This window comes from Heptranchias perlo, chromosome 31, assembly GCF_035084215.1.
Source record: "Heptranchias perlo isolate sHepPer1 chromosome 31, sHepPer1.hap1, whole genome shotgun sequence".
Taxonomy (NCBI): Eukaryota; Metazoa; Chordata; class Chondrichthyes; order Hexanchiformes; family Hexanchidae; genus Heptranchias; species Heptranchias perlo.
In genome coordinates this window covers 4,435,291-4,450,439 of record NC_090355.1, presented here as the reverse complement: position 1 = coordinate 4,450,439, position 15,149 = coordinate 4,435,291, and the positions used below count along the sequence as shown (strand labels likewise).

The 15,149-nt window shown below is 50.4% G+C and overlaps 1 protein-coding gene across 1 annotated transcript in view; it reads right to left on the bottom strand.

The window, feature by feature from the left end:
* Nucleotides 1–5,295, bottom strand: part of fkbp15b (FKBP prolyl isomerase family member 15b) — an 83,787-nt gene extending 78,492 nt beyond the window's left edge. Inside the window, exon 1 of the mRNA XM_067969536.1 lies at nucleotides 5,150–5,295. Coding sequence (XP_067825637.1) covers nucleotides 5,150–5,205 — 56 coding nt within the window. The 5' untranslated portion in view covers nucleotides 5,206–5,295. The remainder of the gene's footprint in view (nucleotides 1–5,149) is intronic.
* Between the last annotated feature and the right edge of the window lie 9,854 nt (nucleotides 5,296–15,149).

The window sequence follows — 15,149 nt, the reverse complement described above, 5'->3', positions numbered from 1 at the left end:
GAAGGAACGGCGATATATTTCCAAGTCGGGATGGTGTGTGACTTGGAGGGGAACATGCAGGTGGTGCGGTTCCCATGTGCCTGCTGCCCTTGTCCTTCTAGGTGGTAGAGGTCGTGGGTTTGGGATGTGCTGTCGAAGAAGCCTTGGCGAGTTGCTGCAGCGCATCCTGTGGATGGTACACACTGCAGCCACTGTGCGCGGTGGTGAAGGGAGTGAATGTTTAGGGTGGTGGATGGGGTGCCAATCAAGCGGGCTGCTTTGTCCTGGATGGTTCTTGTGTGTTGTTGGAACTGCACTCATCCAGGCAAATGGAGAGTATTCCATCACACTCCTGACTTGTGCCTTGTAGATGGTGGAAAGGCTTTGGGAAGTCAGGAGGTGAGTCACTCGCCGCAGAACACCCAGCCTCTGACCTGCTCTCGTAGCCACAGTATTTATATGGCTGGTCCAGTTAAGTTTCTGGTCAATGGTGACCCTCAGCATGTTGATGGTGGGGGATTCGGTGATGGTAATGCCGTTGAATGTCAAGGGGAGGTGGTTAGACTCTCTCTTGTTGGAGATGGTCATTGCCTGGCACTCGTCTGGCACAAATGTTACTTGCCACTTATCAGCCCAAGCCTGGATGTTGTCCAGGTCTTGCTGCATGCGGGCTCGGACTGCTTCATTATCTGAGGGCTTGTGAATAGAACTGAAACTGTGCAATCATCAGTGAACATCCCCATTTCTGATCTTATGATGGAGGGAAGGTCATTGATGAAGCAGCTGAAGATGGTTGGGCCTCGGACACTGTCCTGAGGAGCTCCTGCAGCAATGCCCTGGGGCTGAGATGATTGGCCTCCAACAACCACTACCATCTTCCTTTGTGCTAGGTATGACTCCAGCCACTGGAGAGTTTCCCCCCTGATTCACATTGACGTCAATTTTACTAGGACTCCTTGGTGCCACACTCGGTCAAATGCTGCCTTGATATCAAGGGCCATCACTCTCACCTCACCTCTGGAATTCAGCTCTTTTGTCCATGTTTGGACCAAGGCTGTAATGAGGTCTGGAGCAGAGTGGTCCTGGCGGAACCCAAACTGAGCATCGGTGAGCAGGTTATTGGTGAGTAAGTGCCGCTTGATAGCACTGTCGACGACACCTTCCATCACTTTGCTGATGATTGAGAGTAGACTGATGGGGCGGTAATTGGCCGGATTGGATTTGTCTTGCTTTTTGTGGGCAGGACATACCTGGGCAATTTTCCACATTGCCCAGTGCCTGATCAAGATATAACCAAAACAATGCAAAAATCTGTGCACTTTTACTGGGATGTGGTGCACGGTGCAATATGGGTGTCTGGCTCCAAACCGATTCAAATGTTTATACAGCAAATGGGAAGAAGCAATAGCCATATCATTGTCCAGTGGCTGCAGTGCAATGCTGTTTAAATCCAGCAGCAAAGCCTGCCACAGAAACACAAGCGAATCTAGTTCCATTGGATCGCTCTTCAAACAGACATCCTCAGTTCACTCATGAGGTGTCAGCCGTGGCTCAGTGGCCACATTCTCACATCTGAGTCAGAAGGTCGTGGGTTCAAGCTCCACTCCAGCGACTTGAGCACATAATCCAGGCTGACACTCCCAGTGCAATACTGAGGGAGGGCTGCACTGTTGGGGGTGCTGTTTGTCGGATGAGACGTTAAACCGAGGCCCCATCTGCCCTCTCAGGTGAACGTAAAAGATCCCATGGCACTATTCAAAGAACAGTAGAAGAGTTATCCCCGGTGTTCTGGTCAATATTTACCCCTCAACAAACATCACTTAAAAAAAAATCATCTGGTCATTATATCATTGCTGTTTGTGGGATCTTGCTGTGCACAAATTGTCTGCTGCGTTTCCTGCATTACAACAGTGACAACCCTTCAAAAGTACTTCAGTGGCTGTAAAGCATTTTGGGATGTCCTGGACAGGCGCTATATAAATGCGAGTTCTTTCTATCCCCCATATTTGATGGTCCTGAAACCCACTGAACCAGACCCACTGAGCAGTTTATACCACCCGATAGGCTGATTTCCTCTTCAATCCCAACTGACCATTCTCCCCCCTCTACCCCCTCTACTAAGAGGTGAGGGCAGGGGGGAGTGGAAGAAGTACAAACAAATATTAAACCAAACAGCCACCCAAAGAGACATCTGAGCTGGGGACTGTCTGACATACCAGTACTATACAGATCACTGGAGGTAGGGATTCCAGCCCAAGGTGAACACAGAAAGACACTGTCTGGTCCTGTTTTCCAAGACACCAATACAAACAGTCATCAGATGTGCCAGTTTTTCTTCTGGATCAAGGAACTGTGCTTTTTTTAAATATAAAAGAAAAATCTGTTTGGCCTTTTTTTATCTGCTTGAGTAAAGACAAACCAGAAACAGATTTCCAGTTGCAATCGGCTACAATGCTGGGTTTAAACAGGCGAGTTAAAAAGTGGCCAGTGGAAAGAGGAAAAGGGAACAAAAAAGGGAGAACCAACAGTAACAGGAAACCTCACTGGAGGAACAGGAAATGAAGTCTAGAATTTTAATTTTTCCCCCTCCCACAATCTGCCCAGAGTCCACTTTCTGCAAACTATCAGCCGCAACACATCCCTTCCTTCAAAATGTGTTCAAGAAACTGCTTTTCCAGATTCCCATTATATTCAGGGCCAGCCAGAATGGTTGCCACTTTAATGAGTATGAAAATAACAGAACTAGGGGAAGTGGAGGGTCGTCCTTACTTCAGCTCAAATATTTCAACACAGATCCACCCAACAAAAAAAAGTTTCAATCTCGATCAATTCTGTCACAGCTCTGGGATTTTAAAACCTCCTTCATGGGGACATCGGAACCCTCTGAAGTATTGTAACTACAGGAGGTACAGAACTGATGGAGTATTCTGGGGTACCAGCGAAACAAAGGCATTAAATAGCGCCTTTCGCAACCTCAGGACACCCCAAAGCGCTTTACAGCCAATAAAATGCTTCTGAAGTGTAGTCACCGTTGTACCTTATCTACGTGACGATAGTGCGAGCCCCGACAGCGAGGCTATGCTATCGTGGAAAAATCAATTCTGATATAGAAGAGCTAGTCAGTGGGTTACCGAACTGCGACAGGAAAACAGAGACCAGCAATAAAGGGACAAACTCAAAGGAAGGTATTTTTCTCAATTCCTCAAGGCAGAGAAGGAACTCGCCCCTGAAGAGTCTAAATTATATTGTTTTGCCTGGGCTGAAGACAGGCCCAAAACTGCACTTCACTTTTATTTTCACCCCCCAATACTAATGTATCAGCTGGAGCTAATGGTCATCGACAGCTGCCAATACTAGAATGCAGTGATAACTTTGTTTATTTCCACTCTGTACAAATATAACTGCCAAACTAGGATATCAAGAAGGATTACTGCAATCCTTAGGATTTTGAATTGCCGCAGGGATTCTTGTGCACACAGTAACAACTTGCATTTATACAGCACTATTAACATAGAGAAAAGGCCAAGACGCTTCACAGGAGCGTAACAAGACAAAATCTGACACCAGGAGCCAACGTAGGTCAGCGAGCACAGGGGTGATGGGTGAACGGGACTTGGTGCGAGTTAGGATACAGGCAGCAGAGTTTTGGATGAGCTCAAGTTTATGGAAGATGGAAAGCCGGCCAGGAGAGCATTAGAATAGTCGAGTTCAGAGGTAACACAGCATGGATGAGGGTTTCAGTAGCAGATAAGCTGAGGCAGGGGCCGAGAGGGCAATATTATGGAGGTGGAAGTAGGCAGTCTTGGTTATGGAGGGGATAATGGGGTCAGAAGCTCAGCTCAGGATAGGATTAAATAGGACCCCTGGGTTCCAAACTGTCTGGTTCAACCAGAGACAGTGGCCTGGAAGGGGGATGGAATTGGTGGCTATGAAATAGACTGTGTGGACTGAAGACAATAGCTTCGGTCTTCTCTATATTTAAGAGGAAATTGCGACTCATCCAAGACTGGATGTTGGACAAGCAGTCTGACAACACAGACAGTGGAGGGGTCATGAGAGACGGTGGAGGGGTAGAGCTGGGAGTAGTCAGTGTACATGTAGAACCCGACGTCATGTCTTTGGATGATGTTGCTGAGGGGCTGCATGTAGATGAGAAATAGTAGGGGGCAGAGGATAGATCCTTGAGGGAGCAAGAAGAGAAGCCATTTCCGGTGATTCTCTGGCTACGATTGGATAGGTAAGAGTGGAACTATGAAAGGGCACTTGCATTCAGCTGGACAACAGAGGAGGGGCATTGGAGGAGGATGGTATGGTCAACCGTGTCAAAGGCTGAAGACAGGTCGAGAAAAATGAGGAGGGATAGTGCATCCCGGGTCACAGTCAGAGAGGATGTCGTTTGTGATTTTGATTAGGGTCATTTCAGTGCTGTGGCAGAACCCCAATTGGAAAGGTTCAAACATGGCGATGTGGGAAAGGCAGGCACAGAGTTGGGAAGTATTAGGAGGGGGCGAGCAAAAACTTGGTCAAAAGAGGTGGGTTTTAAAAAGGCTGGGGGGGGGGGGCGGGGGGGGGTCTTAAAGGTTATGGGAGGGAATTCATAGGAGTAAGACCAGGCAGCTGAAGGCACGGCCACCAATGGTAGGGTGAATCACAAGAGGTCAGAGGAGTGGAGAGTTATAGAGTGGGGATTGTAGGGCTGGAAGAGATTACAAATAGAGAGGGACTAAAACCCACTCACTGCTCAGCCCAAACAGAAAATCTCCACCCCCTCTCCACCCCTAACTGATGGGGGGCATCTGCGACTTAGGAGCAACAAGTTACAGTGATCCAGGAGGCTGGTGTTAGTCCCAAAATTATGAACAATCGGTATTGTCAAAAACAGTTCAATCGCCGTCCAGTGACCACCCCGCCAACGTGGAAAGTGCGGCCCGACCGTCCGTCGGGTCAGGGGTGGAGCTGCGGTGCGATGCCCCCCGGAGTAACCCAAGGTCTCGGCCTCGGAGGGCAAACAGCGAGACAGACAGACGGGGTGGGTGGGGATCGGGGGGGGGGGGGGGGGGGGCTGATGCGACACTGCCAGGCCGAGTGACGGTCGACAGGGACCAGGGACCCGGGACCCGGGCCCTCCCGGTTAGTGACGTGCCCAAGGCCGCGCCGCCGATTCACTCACCCGCCGCTCGGTGACAGGAAATCCACGTCGTCATCGTCACCGCCGAACAGCGACATGGTGCCACCACTCCGACACTAATCGATTAGCGCGGCCCGCGATATCAGCTGACCGCCCACCTGCTGCCGTCAACCGAAATGAACAGCGCCGCTTTACCACACACACCAGCGCGCACTGCCGCAAAACGAACCCCCCCACCTCCGCCGCCACACTTTACCGCACCGTGTGCCGGGCAGCTGGGCGCATGCGCGGAAATCACACCGCCCCCTGCAGGCTGGCGCTGCCTGTACAGGCGGAGTGTGGAGGCTTGAAACCCCCTTGATCTGCACTGACTGCCAGCCTGCACTGCAGTGTGATCCTGCAAAGCAAATGCGGGGGATGAGGGAGGTAATAGAATAAAGAATGTGACATAGGCAGGATTGAGTGAAAAGTGTTGGGATTGGGACACTATTTGTGTGCACAGCAAATTGTATTTCCATGGACCAACCTGTGTTCCCTATGAATTAAAGCATCTGCCGAATGGCAATATCATGCTGTAGGAAAAACAATCTATCCTTGTGCCACAGGATTACACATCAGAAATCATATGGGATGTCCAATGTGACTCTTTAGTCGGCAGGATATAGTCCTTTGTGTCAAGTTCAGGTTAAAACTTCCAAATCGATTTCTTATTAGAGGAAAATTTACACAGAAACAACATGCAAACTGCGGAGCATTGTTAGACTTGCAGCTTACGGTGTTAGTCGTGGCTCAGTCAGTAGCATTGTCGCCTCCGAGATAGAAGATTGTTGGTTCAAGTCCTAATCCAGAGACTTAAGCATAAGATCTAGGCTGATACTCCAGTGCGGTACCGAGGGAGTGCTGCACTGTCAGAGGTGCTGTCTTTCAGATGAGACATTAAACAGAAGCCCTGTCTGCCCTCTCAGGTGGATGTAAAAGATCCCATGACACTATTTTGAAGAACAGCAGGGGAGTTCTCCTGTCTTGGCCAACATTTATCCCTCAACCAACATCAGTAAAACAGATTATCTGGTCATTATCACATTACTGTTTGTGGGATCTTGCTGTGAGCAAATTGGCTGCAGCGTTTCCTACATTACAACAGTGACTACACTTCAAAAAAGTACTTCATTGGCTGTAAAGTGCTTTGAGCGCTTGGTCAAAGAGATAGGTTTTAAGGGGTGATTTATAGGAGGAGAGAGAGGTACAGAGGCGGAGAGGTTTAGGGAGGGAATTCTAGAGCTTAGGGCCCAGGCAGCTGAAGGCACAGCCAACAATGGTGGGGTGAAGGGGATGGGGGATGGGCAAGAGGCCAGGGTTAGAGGGATGCTGAGATCTCAGAGGGATGGTAGGGCTCGGGGAGGTTACAGAGATAGGGAGGGGCGAGGCCATGGCAAGATTTGAAAACAAGGATGAAAATTTTAAATTCAAGTCATTGCTGGAACACCCTCTTAAAACAATGTCTTTGGATATTAACAAAGTCTCTGAGTTGGCAACGTCAGCCTGTCTTTAAGCTCCCTTCCAGTGCCAGCCATGGCTCAGTGTGTAGCATTATTGCCTCTGAGTCAGAACATTGTGGGTTCAATCTCACACTAGGGACTTACGAACATACAAACAATGATGGATAAGAAAAGATCTCTGGTCCACCCAGCCTGTCCCACACTATATACTCTCCAACCCACCCAAAAAGATGTGATCTCCTGAGAGAGGCTAAAGACCCAGGTCAACTTAGAGAAAAAAATCTGGGAAATTCCTCTCCAACAACCCCCCCCACCCCCCCAACCCAGGTGATCAAAACTAGTCCAAGAGATCTCTCAGGCCCTGATACTTCAATGCCTTTTATACAAGGTGACCTCTGCCCCAGCCAGAAACAGGTCCAGCTCTCACTAGAGCACAAAAATATCCAGGCTGACACTCCAGTGCAGTACTGAGGGAGTGCTGCACCACCGGAGGTGCCGTCTTTCGGATGAGATGTTAAACTGAAGCCCCGTCTGTTCTCCCAGGTGGGTATAAAAGATTCCATGGCACTCTTTCGAAGAACAGCAGGGGAGTACTGGCCAATGTTTATCCCTCAACCAACATCACTAAAACAGATTATCTGGTCATTATCACATTGCTGTTTGTGGGATCTTGCTGTGCGCAAATTGGCTGCTGTGTTTCCTACATTACAACAGTGACTACACTTCAAAAATACATCAATGGCTGTAAAGCAGTTTGAGATTTCCTGAGGTCATAAAAAACACAATATAAATTTAAGTCTTTCTTTTTCTCTTCACTTTTAGTCTCAATGTTTATTGGGATTGAATTATGAAGTTTACATTACAAAGTCCTCCATATGACAAAATCCCAGAACTCAAATTGAACTGCACTATTTATTGGGTGTTCCGTTTTTAAGTACTCAATGTTCCGAAACAGCTGAACAATTCAGAAATGCAAAATCCACAATCAACAATTTGAGTATATACATATGCAGGTAGAGCTCAACCAGATTTCCAAAATAATCAGCAGGAGATTAATATTTCTGTCCATTGGGAATCACTTGATACACAAAATTCTAAACATTGTCAATGGATAAATTACACCAGAGATTGCAGTTCAGTTCAAATATAATTCACTGGACAGGAAGTGTTTTGGGACGCCCTGAGGATGTGATAAGGCGATATTTATAATGCAAGATTTTTTCTTTCTTCTTTCCATTCAGCATTGAGGGAAAAAAACAACTATGCAACAATTAGCAATTCAGCTACAGTCCATATGGTTACAACACCTAAATTTGTACTAAAAATCCATTCATATTTTTTTACCTCTAGCATAAGTTTCTCACATGAAACTGCCTTCTTTACTCAAAACTTCCTGTGCTGTGTGTGACATCACTAGCTAAACTATCTTAAGGATTGGAAAGTTGGTGGATGACCAGATTACCTTTGAAAAGATATGGTTAAATGTGATGCCAGGCTCCAGTCCCTTACTAATGTAACGTGGTTCCTGAAGAAGTTACCTCGAGGGCAGTATTGTCCAACAGAAATCGCTGACTGGCTACAGGTGTGGCTACGGTGGCATTGTTTTAGTCACATGCACTAATTTTAGTAGAAAAAACTTTGCACACAATATGGGTAAATGTACCTCGACGTGTATATTTACTTCACAAACATCTACCACCATTCAGTGTGAAATTCCGCAGTCTTTGGGGGTGAATTCAACTTCGGCTGGGGCACAGAACAGGTGGTAGCAAATCAGTGACTCGTTACACATTATGCCCAATCACTGAAGTCAATAGGAAGGAGAATCGGCACAGTGTATAACGGGCGGCCGATTCGCTAATCCTTGTTTTGCTCCGCCACTGAAGTTGAATTTCACTCCCTTTCTCATGCACTACAGTTTAGAATTCTAGCACGGATTAGTCAGGCACAGCACATCGTAGTGCAGTTTCTAGGTTTTTGTCCAAACGGTTGCAAGTGGTATTTTGACTTTCGATTGATTGCTGAGAATGTTGACTCACACAGCGACCTGCCACCCCCCCTTCATCCAGCCCCGCCCCTACTCTCCATCCAGCCCCGCCCCCGCTCTCCATCCAGTCCCGCCCCCGCTCTCCATCCAGCCCCGCCCCCGCTCTCCATCCAGCCCCGCCCCCACTCTCCATCCAGCCCCGCCCCCGCTCTCCATCCAGCCCCGCCCCCGCTCTCCATCCAGTCCCGCCCCTGCTCTCCATCCAGTCCCGCCCCCGCTCTCCATCCAGTCCCGCCCCCGCTCTCCATCCAGCCCCGCCCCCGCTCTCCATCCAGTCCCGCCCCCGCTCTCCATCCAGCCCCGCCCCCGCTCTCCATCCAGTCCCGCCCCTGCTCTCCATCCAGCCCCGCCCCCGCTCTCCATCCAGCCCCGCCCCCGCTCTCCATCCAGCCCCGCCCCCGCTCTCCATCCAGTCCCGCCCCCGCTCTCCATCCAGTCCCGCCCCTGCTCTCCATCCAGTCCCGCCCCCGCTCTCCATCCAGTCCCGCCCCCGCTCTCCATCCAGCCCCGCCCCCGCTCTCCATCCAGTCCCGCCCCTGCTCTCCATCCAGCCCCGCCCCTGCTCTCCATCCAGCCCCGCCCCCGCTCTCCATCCAGTCCCGCCCCTGCTCTCCATCCAGCCCCGCCCCCGCTCTCCATCCAGCCCCGCCCCCGCTCTCCATCCAGCCCCGCCCCCGCTCTCCATCCAGTCCCGCCCCCGCTCTCCATCCAGTCCCGCCCCCGCTCTCCATCCAGCCCCGCCTCCGCTATCCATCCAGTCCCGCCCCCGCTCTCCATCCAGCCCCGCCCCCGCTCTCCATCCAGCCCCGCCCCCGCTCTCCATCCAGCCCCGCCCCCGCTCTCCATCCAGTCCCGCCGCTGCTCTCCATCCAGCCCCGCCCCCGCTCTCCATCCAGCCCCGCCCCCGCTCTCCATCCAGCCCCGCCCCCGCTCTCCATCCAGTCCCGCCCCCGCTCTCCATCCAGCCCCGCCCCCGCTCTCCATCCAGCCCCGCCCCCGCTCTCCATCCAGCCCCGCCCCCGCTCTCCATCCAGTCCCGCCCCCGCTCTCCATCCAGTCCCGCCCCCGCTCTCCATCCAGTCCCGCCGCTGCTCTCCATCCAGCCTCGCCCCCACTCTCCATCCAGTCCCGCCGCTGCTCTCCATCCAGACCCGCCCCCGCTCTCCATTCAGCCCCGCCCCCGCTCTCCATCCAGACCCGCCCTTACGAGAATACATCCAGACCCACCCCCCCCACTCTCCATCCAGCCCTGCCCCCGCTCTCCATCCAGACCCGCCCCTGCTCTCCATCCAGACCCGCCCCCGCTCTCCATCCAGACCCGCCCCTGCTCTCCATCCAGACCCGCCCCCGCTCTCCATCCAGTCCCGCCCCCGCTCTCCATCCAGACCCACCCCCCCCACTCTCCATCCAGCCCTGCCCCCGCTCTCCATCCAGACCCGCCCCTGCTCTCCATCCAGACCCACCCCTGCTCTCCATCCAGACCCGCCCCTGCTCTCCATCCAGACCCACCCCTGCTCTCCATCCAGACCCGCCCCTGCTCTCCATCCAGACCCACCCCTGCTCTCCATCCAGACCCGCCTTTACGAGAATACAGTTGGATGTTGCTTGTCCTTTGCCGTGACCTGCCCTTTTGGAGCTGCTCGTTATTGGTTGGACTTGCTTTCTTCTGCTGGTCTGGAGCGGTTATTCCGATTGGTTGAGCTGACCACGATGACACCTCCCCTCGCCGTACAATGTTGCTGAAATCTGAAATTTTCACCTGTGTTACTCACCATTATAACAGAAACCTAATAAACAGGAACCAAGGAAGTAAAGCACAGACAACGATCAAACAACACCGACACACTCTGCTTTTCATCTTACCATTTTATCAACAAACGCATAAAAATGTTGAAGTACACTTGCACCCGCCATGCAAACATGAGTATTGAGATCAACTGCGTCTATTAATCATTTTTCATTTACTAATTAGAAATTAAATTAACAATATCTGCATTCCCTTCTATCCAGACCCTTACAGACAATTACAGCTGTGAGGAGGGATTATGTTGGAAGGATCATCAAATGAGGCCATATGGGTTGAGCTAAGGAACAAAAAAGGGGCAGTCACACTGCTGGGAGTGTACTATAGACCCTCAAACAGTCAGAGGGAGATAGAAGAGCAAATATTTAGGCAAATTTCTGAGATGTGCAAAAATAGCAGGGCAGTAATAGTAGGGGATTTCAACTACCCGAATATTACCTGGTATACAATCAGTGTAAAAGGTATAGAGGGCACAGAATTCTTAAATTGCATTCAGGAGAAGTTTTTTAGCCAGTACATAGCAAGCCCAACAAGAGAGGGGGCAGTACTGGATTTAGTTTTAGGGAATGAGGCTGGGCAGGTGGAAGGAGTATCAGTGGGAGAGCATTTTGGTGGTGGTGATCATAGTTCAGTTCGTTTTAGCATAGTTATGGAAAAGGTCAAAGATAGAACAGGAGTAAAGGTTCTAAATTTGGGAAAGGCCAATTTTACTAAGCTGAGAAATGATTTAGCAAAAGTGCACTGGAAACAGCTACTTGAAGGTAAATCAGTGTCAGAGCAGTGGGAAAGATTCAAGGGAGAGATTCAAGGGGTTCAGAGTAAACACATTCCCACAAAGATAAAGGGTGGGGCTGCCAAATCTAGAGCCCCCTGGATGACAAGGAGCACAAAGGGTAAGATAAGGCAAAAAAGGAAAGTTGGGCTCGATTTTACAATGGTGGTGGGTTGGCAGCTGGGGGGGAGGAGGGAAAGGTGCGCGTGGCAAACCCGCATAAACAAAACTTACCGTTTCCGACGCGATCGCACATTGATTGATAGTGGTTAACATCCTCTCCGGGTTTCACGCCCGGCATCTGGCCTGATTGACACAGGCTGGCTGCCGTCAGTGGGGGAGAGAAAGAGAGAGAGTGAGACGTCATCCCGGTGCTGGAAGGGAAGACCGGGGTGGGGGGGGGAGAGTGGAAGATCTGGGGGGAGAATGGAAGATCGGGGGGGGGGGAGAGGAGAAGATCAGAGGGGGGAAGATCGGGGGGGAGAGGGGAAGATCGGAGGGGGAGAGGAGAAGATCGGGGGGGAAGATCGGGGGGGAGAGGGGAAGATCGGAGGGGGAGAGGAGAAGATCGGGGGGAAGATCGGGGGGGAGAGGGGAAGATCGGAGGGGGAGAGGAGAAGATCGGGGGGGAAGATTGGGGGGGGAGGGGAAGATCGGGGGGGGAGAGGGGAAGATCGAGGGGGGAGAAGGGAAGATCTGGGGGGGAGAGGGGAAGATCGGGAGAATATCTGGGGAAGATCGGGAGGATATTGGGGGAAGATCAGGGGGGTGAAGAGGGGGACATCGGGGGGACATTGGTGGGGTGAAGAGGGGGACATCGGAGCAGGAGACATCGGACATCGGAGCAGGTTTCAAAGGAAGGTTCATTTAGTGTTTTCACTTCCTTCCATGGTTTTTTATTTAATTTATTTAGTTTCTTGTTCCCTGATCCGGCCTTTCGGCGTGAATCAGAAGCGGTGGGCAAGCCGCCCAGGTAAGTTAAAAATCATTACAATTACTTCATCTGTCACAGGTAAAGTGCCTTAAGCACCTCAATGAGTACATTTGGCTCTTTAACTGTCACCCCGCCGGCTTTAATTGGCTTCCAAACCCGAATGGGATTCCTGCAATTTTCGGAGCTCACCCTGGCCCCAACGCACCCGCAATTGCCTCCTAAAATCACCCCCATTATTTTTTTTTATTCGTTCTTGGGATGTGGGTGTCCCTGGCAAGGCCGGCATTTATTGCCCATCCCTAATTGCCCTTGAGAAGGTGGTGGTGAGCCGCCATCTTGAACCGCTGCAGTCCGTGTGGTGACGGTTCTCCCACTGTGCTGTTAGGAAGGGAGTTCCAGGATTTTGACCCAGCGACGATGAAGGAACGGCGATATATTTCCAAGTCGGGATGGTGTGTGACTTGGAGGGGAACGTGCAGGTGGCAGTGTTCCCATGTGCCTGCTGCCCTTGTCCTTCTAGGTAGTAGAGGTTGCGGGTTTGGGAGGTGCTGTCAAAGAAGCCTTGGCGAGTTGCTGCAGTGCATCCTGTGGATGGTACACACTGCAGCCATGGTGCGCCGGTGGTGAAGGGAGTGAATGTTTAGGGTGGTGGATGGGGTGCCAATCAAGCGGGTTGCTTTGTCCTGGATGGTGTCGAGCTTCTTGAGTGTTGTTGGAGCTGCATTCATTCAGGCAAGTGGAGAGTATTCCATCACACTCCTGACTTGTGCCCTGTAGATGGTGGAAAGGCTTTGGGGAGACAGGAGGTGAGTCACTCGCCACAGAATACCCAGCCTCTGACCTGCTCTTGTAGGCACAGTATTTATGTGGCTGGTCCAGTTAAGTTTCTGGTCAATGGTGACCCCCAGGATGTTGATGGTGGGGGATTCGGTGATGGTAATGCTGTTGAATATCAAGGGGAGGTGGTTAGACTCTCTCTTATTGGAGATGGTCATTGCCTGGCACTTGTCTGGCGCGAATGTTACTTGTCACTTATCAGTCCAAGCCTGGATGTTGTCCAGGTCTTGCTGCATGCAGGCATGGATTGCTTCATTCAGACGAGACTGACAGTTCATCAACTGTCCCCCTATGGACTGGTTTGTCATGTTCCACGCTGCCCAATAGTTTTGGTGCAGATATCAGGACTGTTTCAGAGGTGCATAGAGTGACCATTTCAGTTCCAATGTAGTTCCTTTAAAAGCAGGGTATGGTAGTGTACTGGTGATGTTACTCGACTAATAATCCAGAGAATGTGTGTTCAAATCACACCATAGAAGTTTGAGAATTCAAATTGAGTTAAAAAAAACAAAAATCTGGAAATAAAAAAGTGGTATCAGTAAAAGTCTGGTATTGGGTGGTCGTAAAAATCCAATTGATTCACTAATGTCCTTCATGGAAGGAAATCTGCTGTCCTTACTCGATATGTGACTCCAGTCCCACAACAATGTGCTTGACTCTTAACTGCCTTCTGACATGGCCCAGCAAGCCACTCAGCTTCAAACCAATACCAGTAGTTCAAAAAGAAGGCCCACCATCACCTTCCCAGGGCAATTAGGAATGGGCAATGAGTGCTGGCCTTGCCAGTGACGTCCACATCCTGAGAATGAATTTTTAAAACAGCATATCGTGTAGAGCAAGAAGGTCTGAGTTCCCTGAGTCTCCATCCTCTCCTGCTGATAAAAGGAGGAGGAGTAAACGATACATACTTTAGTCATTCCTAATCTTCCACCTCCAACCACAGCAAAGTATCTATAGTTGTGTCTAAGTGTGAAAACCAGCCTCAGATTAATATCCCTCTTTCCATCTGATGATTTATTGGATAAGTGCATCATGTGGTGTGGTGACAAACCATAGACCAGGAAGGCTTCAGGATTGACCCCCGATTTGTACTGAGTTAGCCGATCTCAACCAGGGCAGGATTTGGGGTGCTCGGTGACTTGGGACTGAGAGGGGGAAATGAATGAGCCAGCAATCCTCGCCGCTATCTGTTGACTCCTGCTGGATAGTGTGCAGGTGTGGATATTGGGTGAGGAAAGGACCGGGTTCAACCTCACGATCAAATAACCCGCTGACATCCAGTATCTGGGCTCACAGATAAAGAATGGCCACTTGGGTAAAGGACGTCCATTATCCATGGAACTGTACCCCAGCAAGAATCAGCAGTGCCTTCGGGAGGGAATGGATAAAACTGCAAAAATAGCACTTCTTCCATAGCTCCCAATGACTTAGTGAATAGGAACATTAGGAACAGGAGTAGCCATTCAGCCCATTGACCCTATTCCACCATTCAATTAGATCATGGCTGATCTGCACCTCAACTCTATTTTCCTGCCTTCGCTCCATATCCCGTGATACCCTTACCTAACAAACATTTATCAATCTCAGTCTTGAAAGCTCCAAATGTCCCAGCATCGATAGCCTTTTAGGGGAGAGAGAGTTCCAGATTTCTACTATCTTTTGTGTGAAAAAGTGCTTCCTGATTTCGCCCCTGAATGGCCTAGCTCTAATTTTAAGATTATGTCCCCTCGTTCTTGATTCCCCCACCAGAGGAAATCGTCTCTCCGTATCTACCAATCAAACCCTTTTAACATCAGATCATTCCTCAATCTTCTATGCTGAAGGGAATACAAGCTAAGTCTATGCAACCTGTCCTCCTGATTTAACTCTCTAAGCCCCAGTACTATTCTGGTGAATCTGCACCGCACCCCCTCCAAGGCCAATATATCCTTCCTGAGGCATGGTGCCCAAAACTGAGCGCAGTGCTCCAGATGGGGTCTGACCAAGGCTCTGTACAATTGTAATATAAATGGAAAGCTTGATACGGAACTGAACCGTACACATCGAGAAGGATTTAGATACGATCCCTGTTTTGTACTGAGATGGCTGATTTTAGCTTGGACGGCAGTGGGGCAATATAATTGGTCTCAGCCTCCCCGGGCTAGGAGAG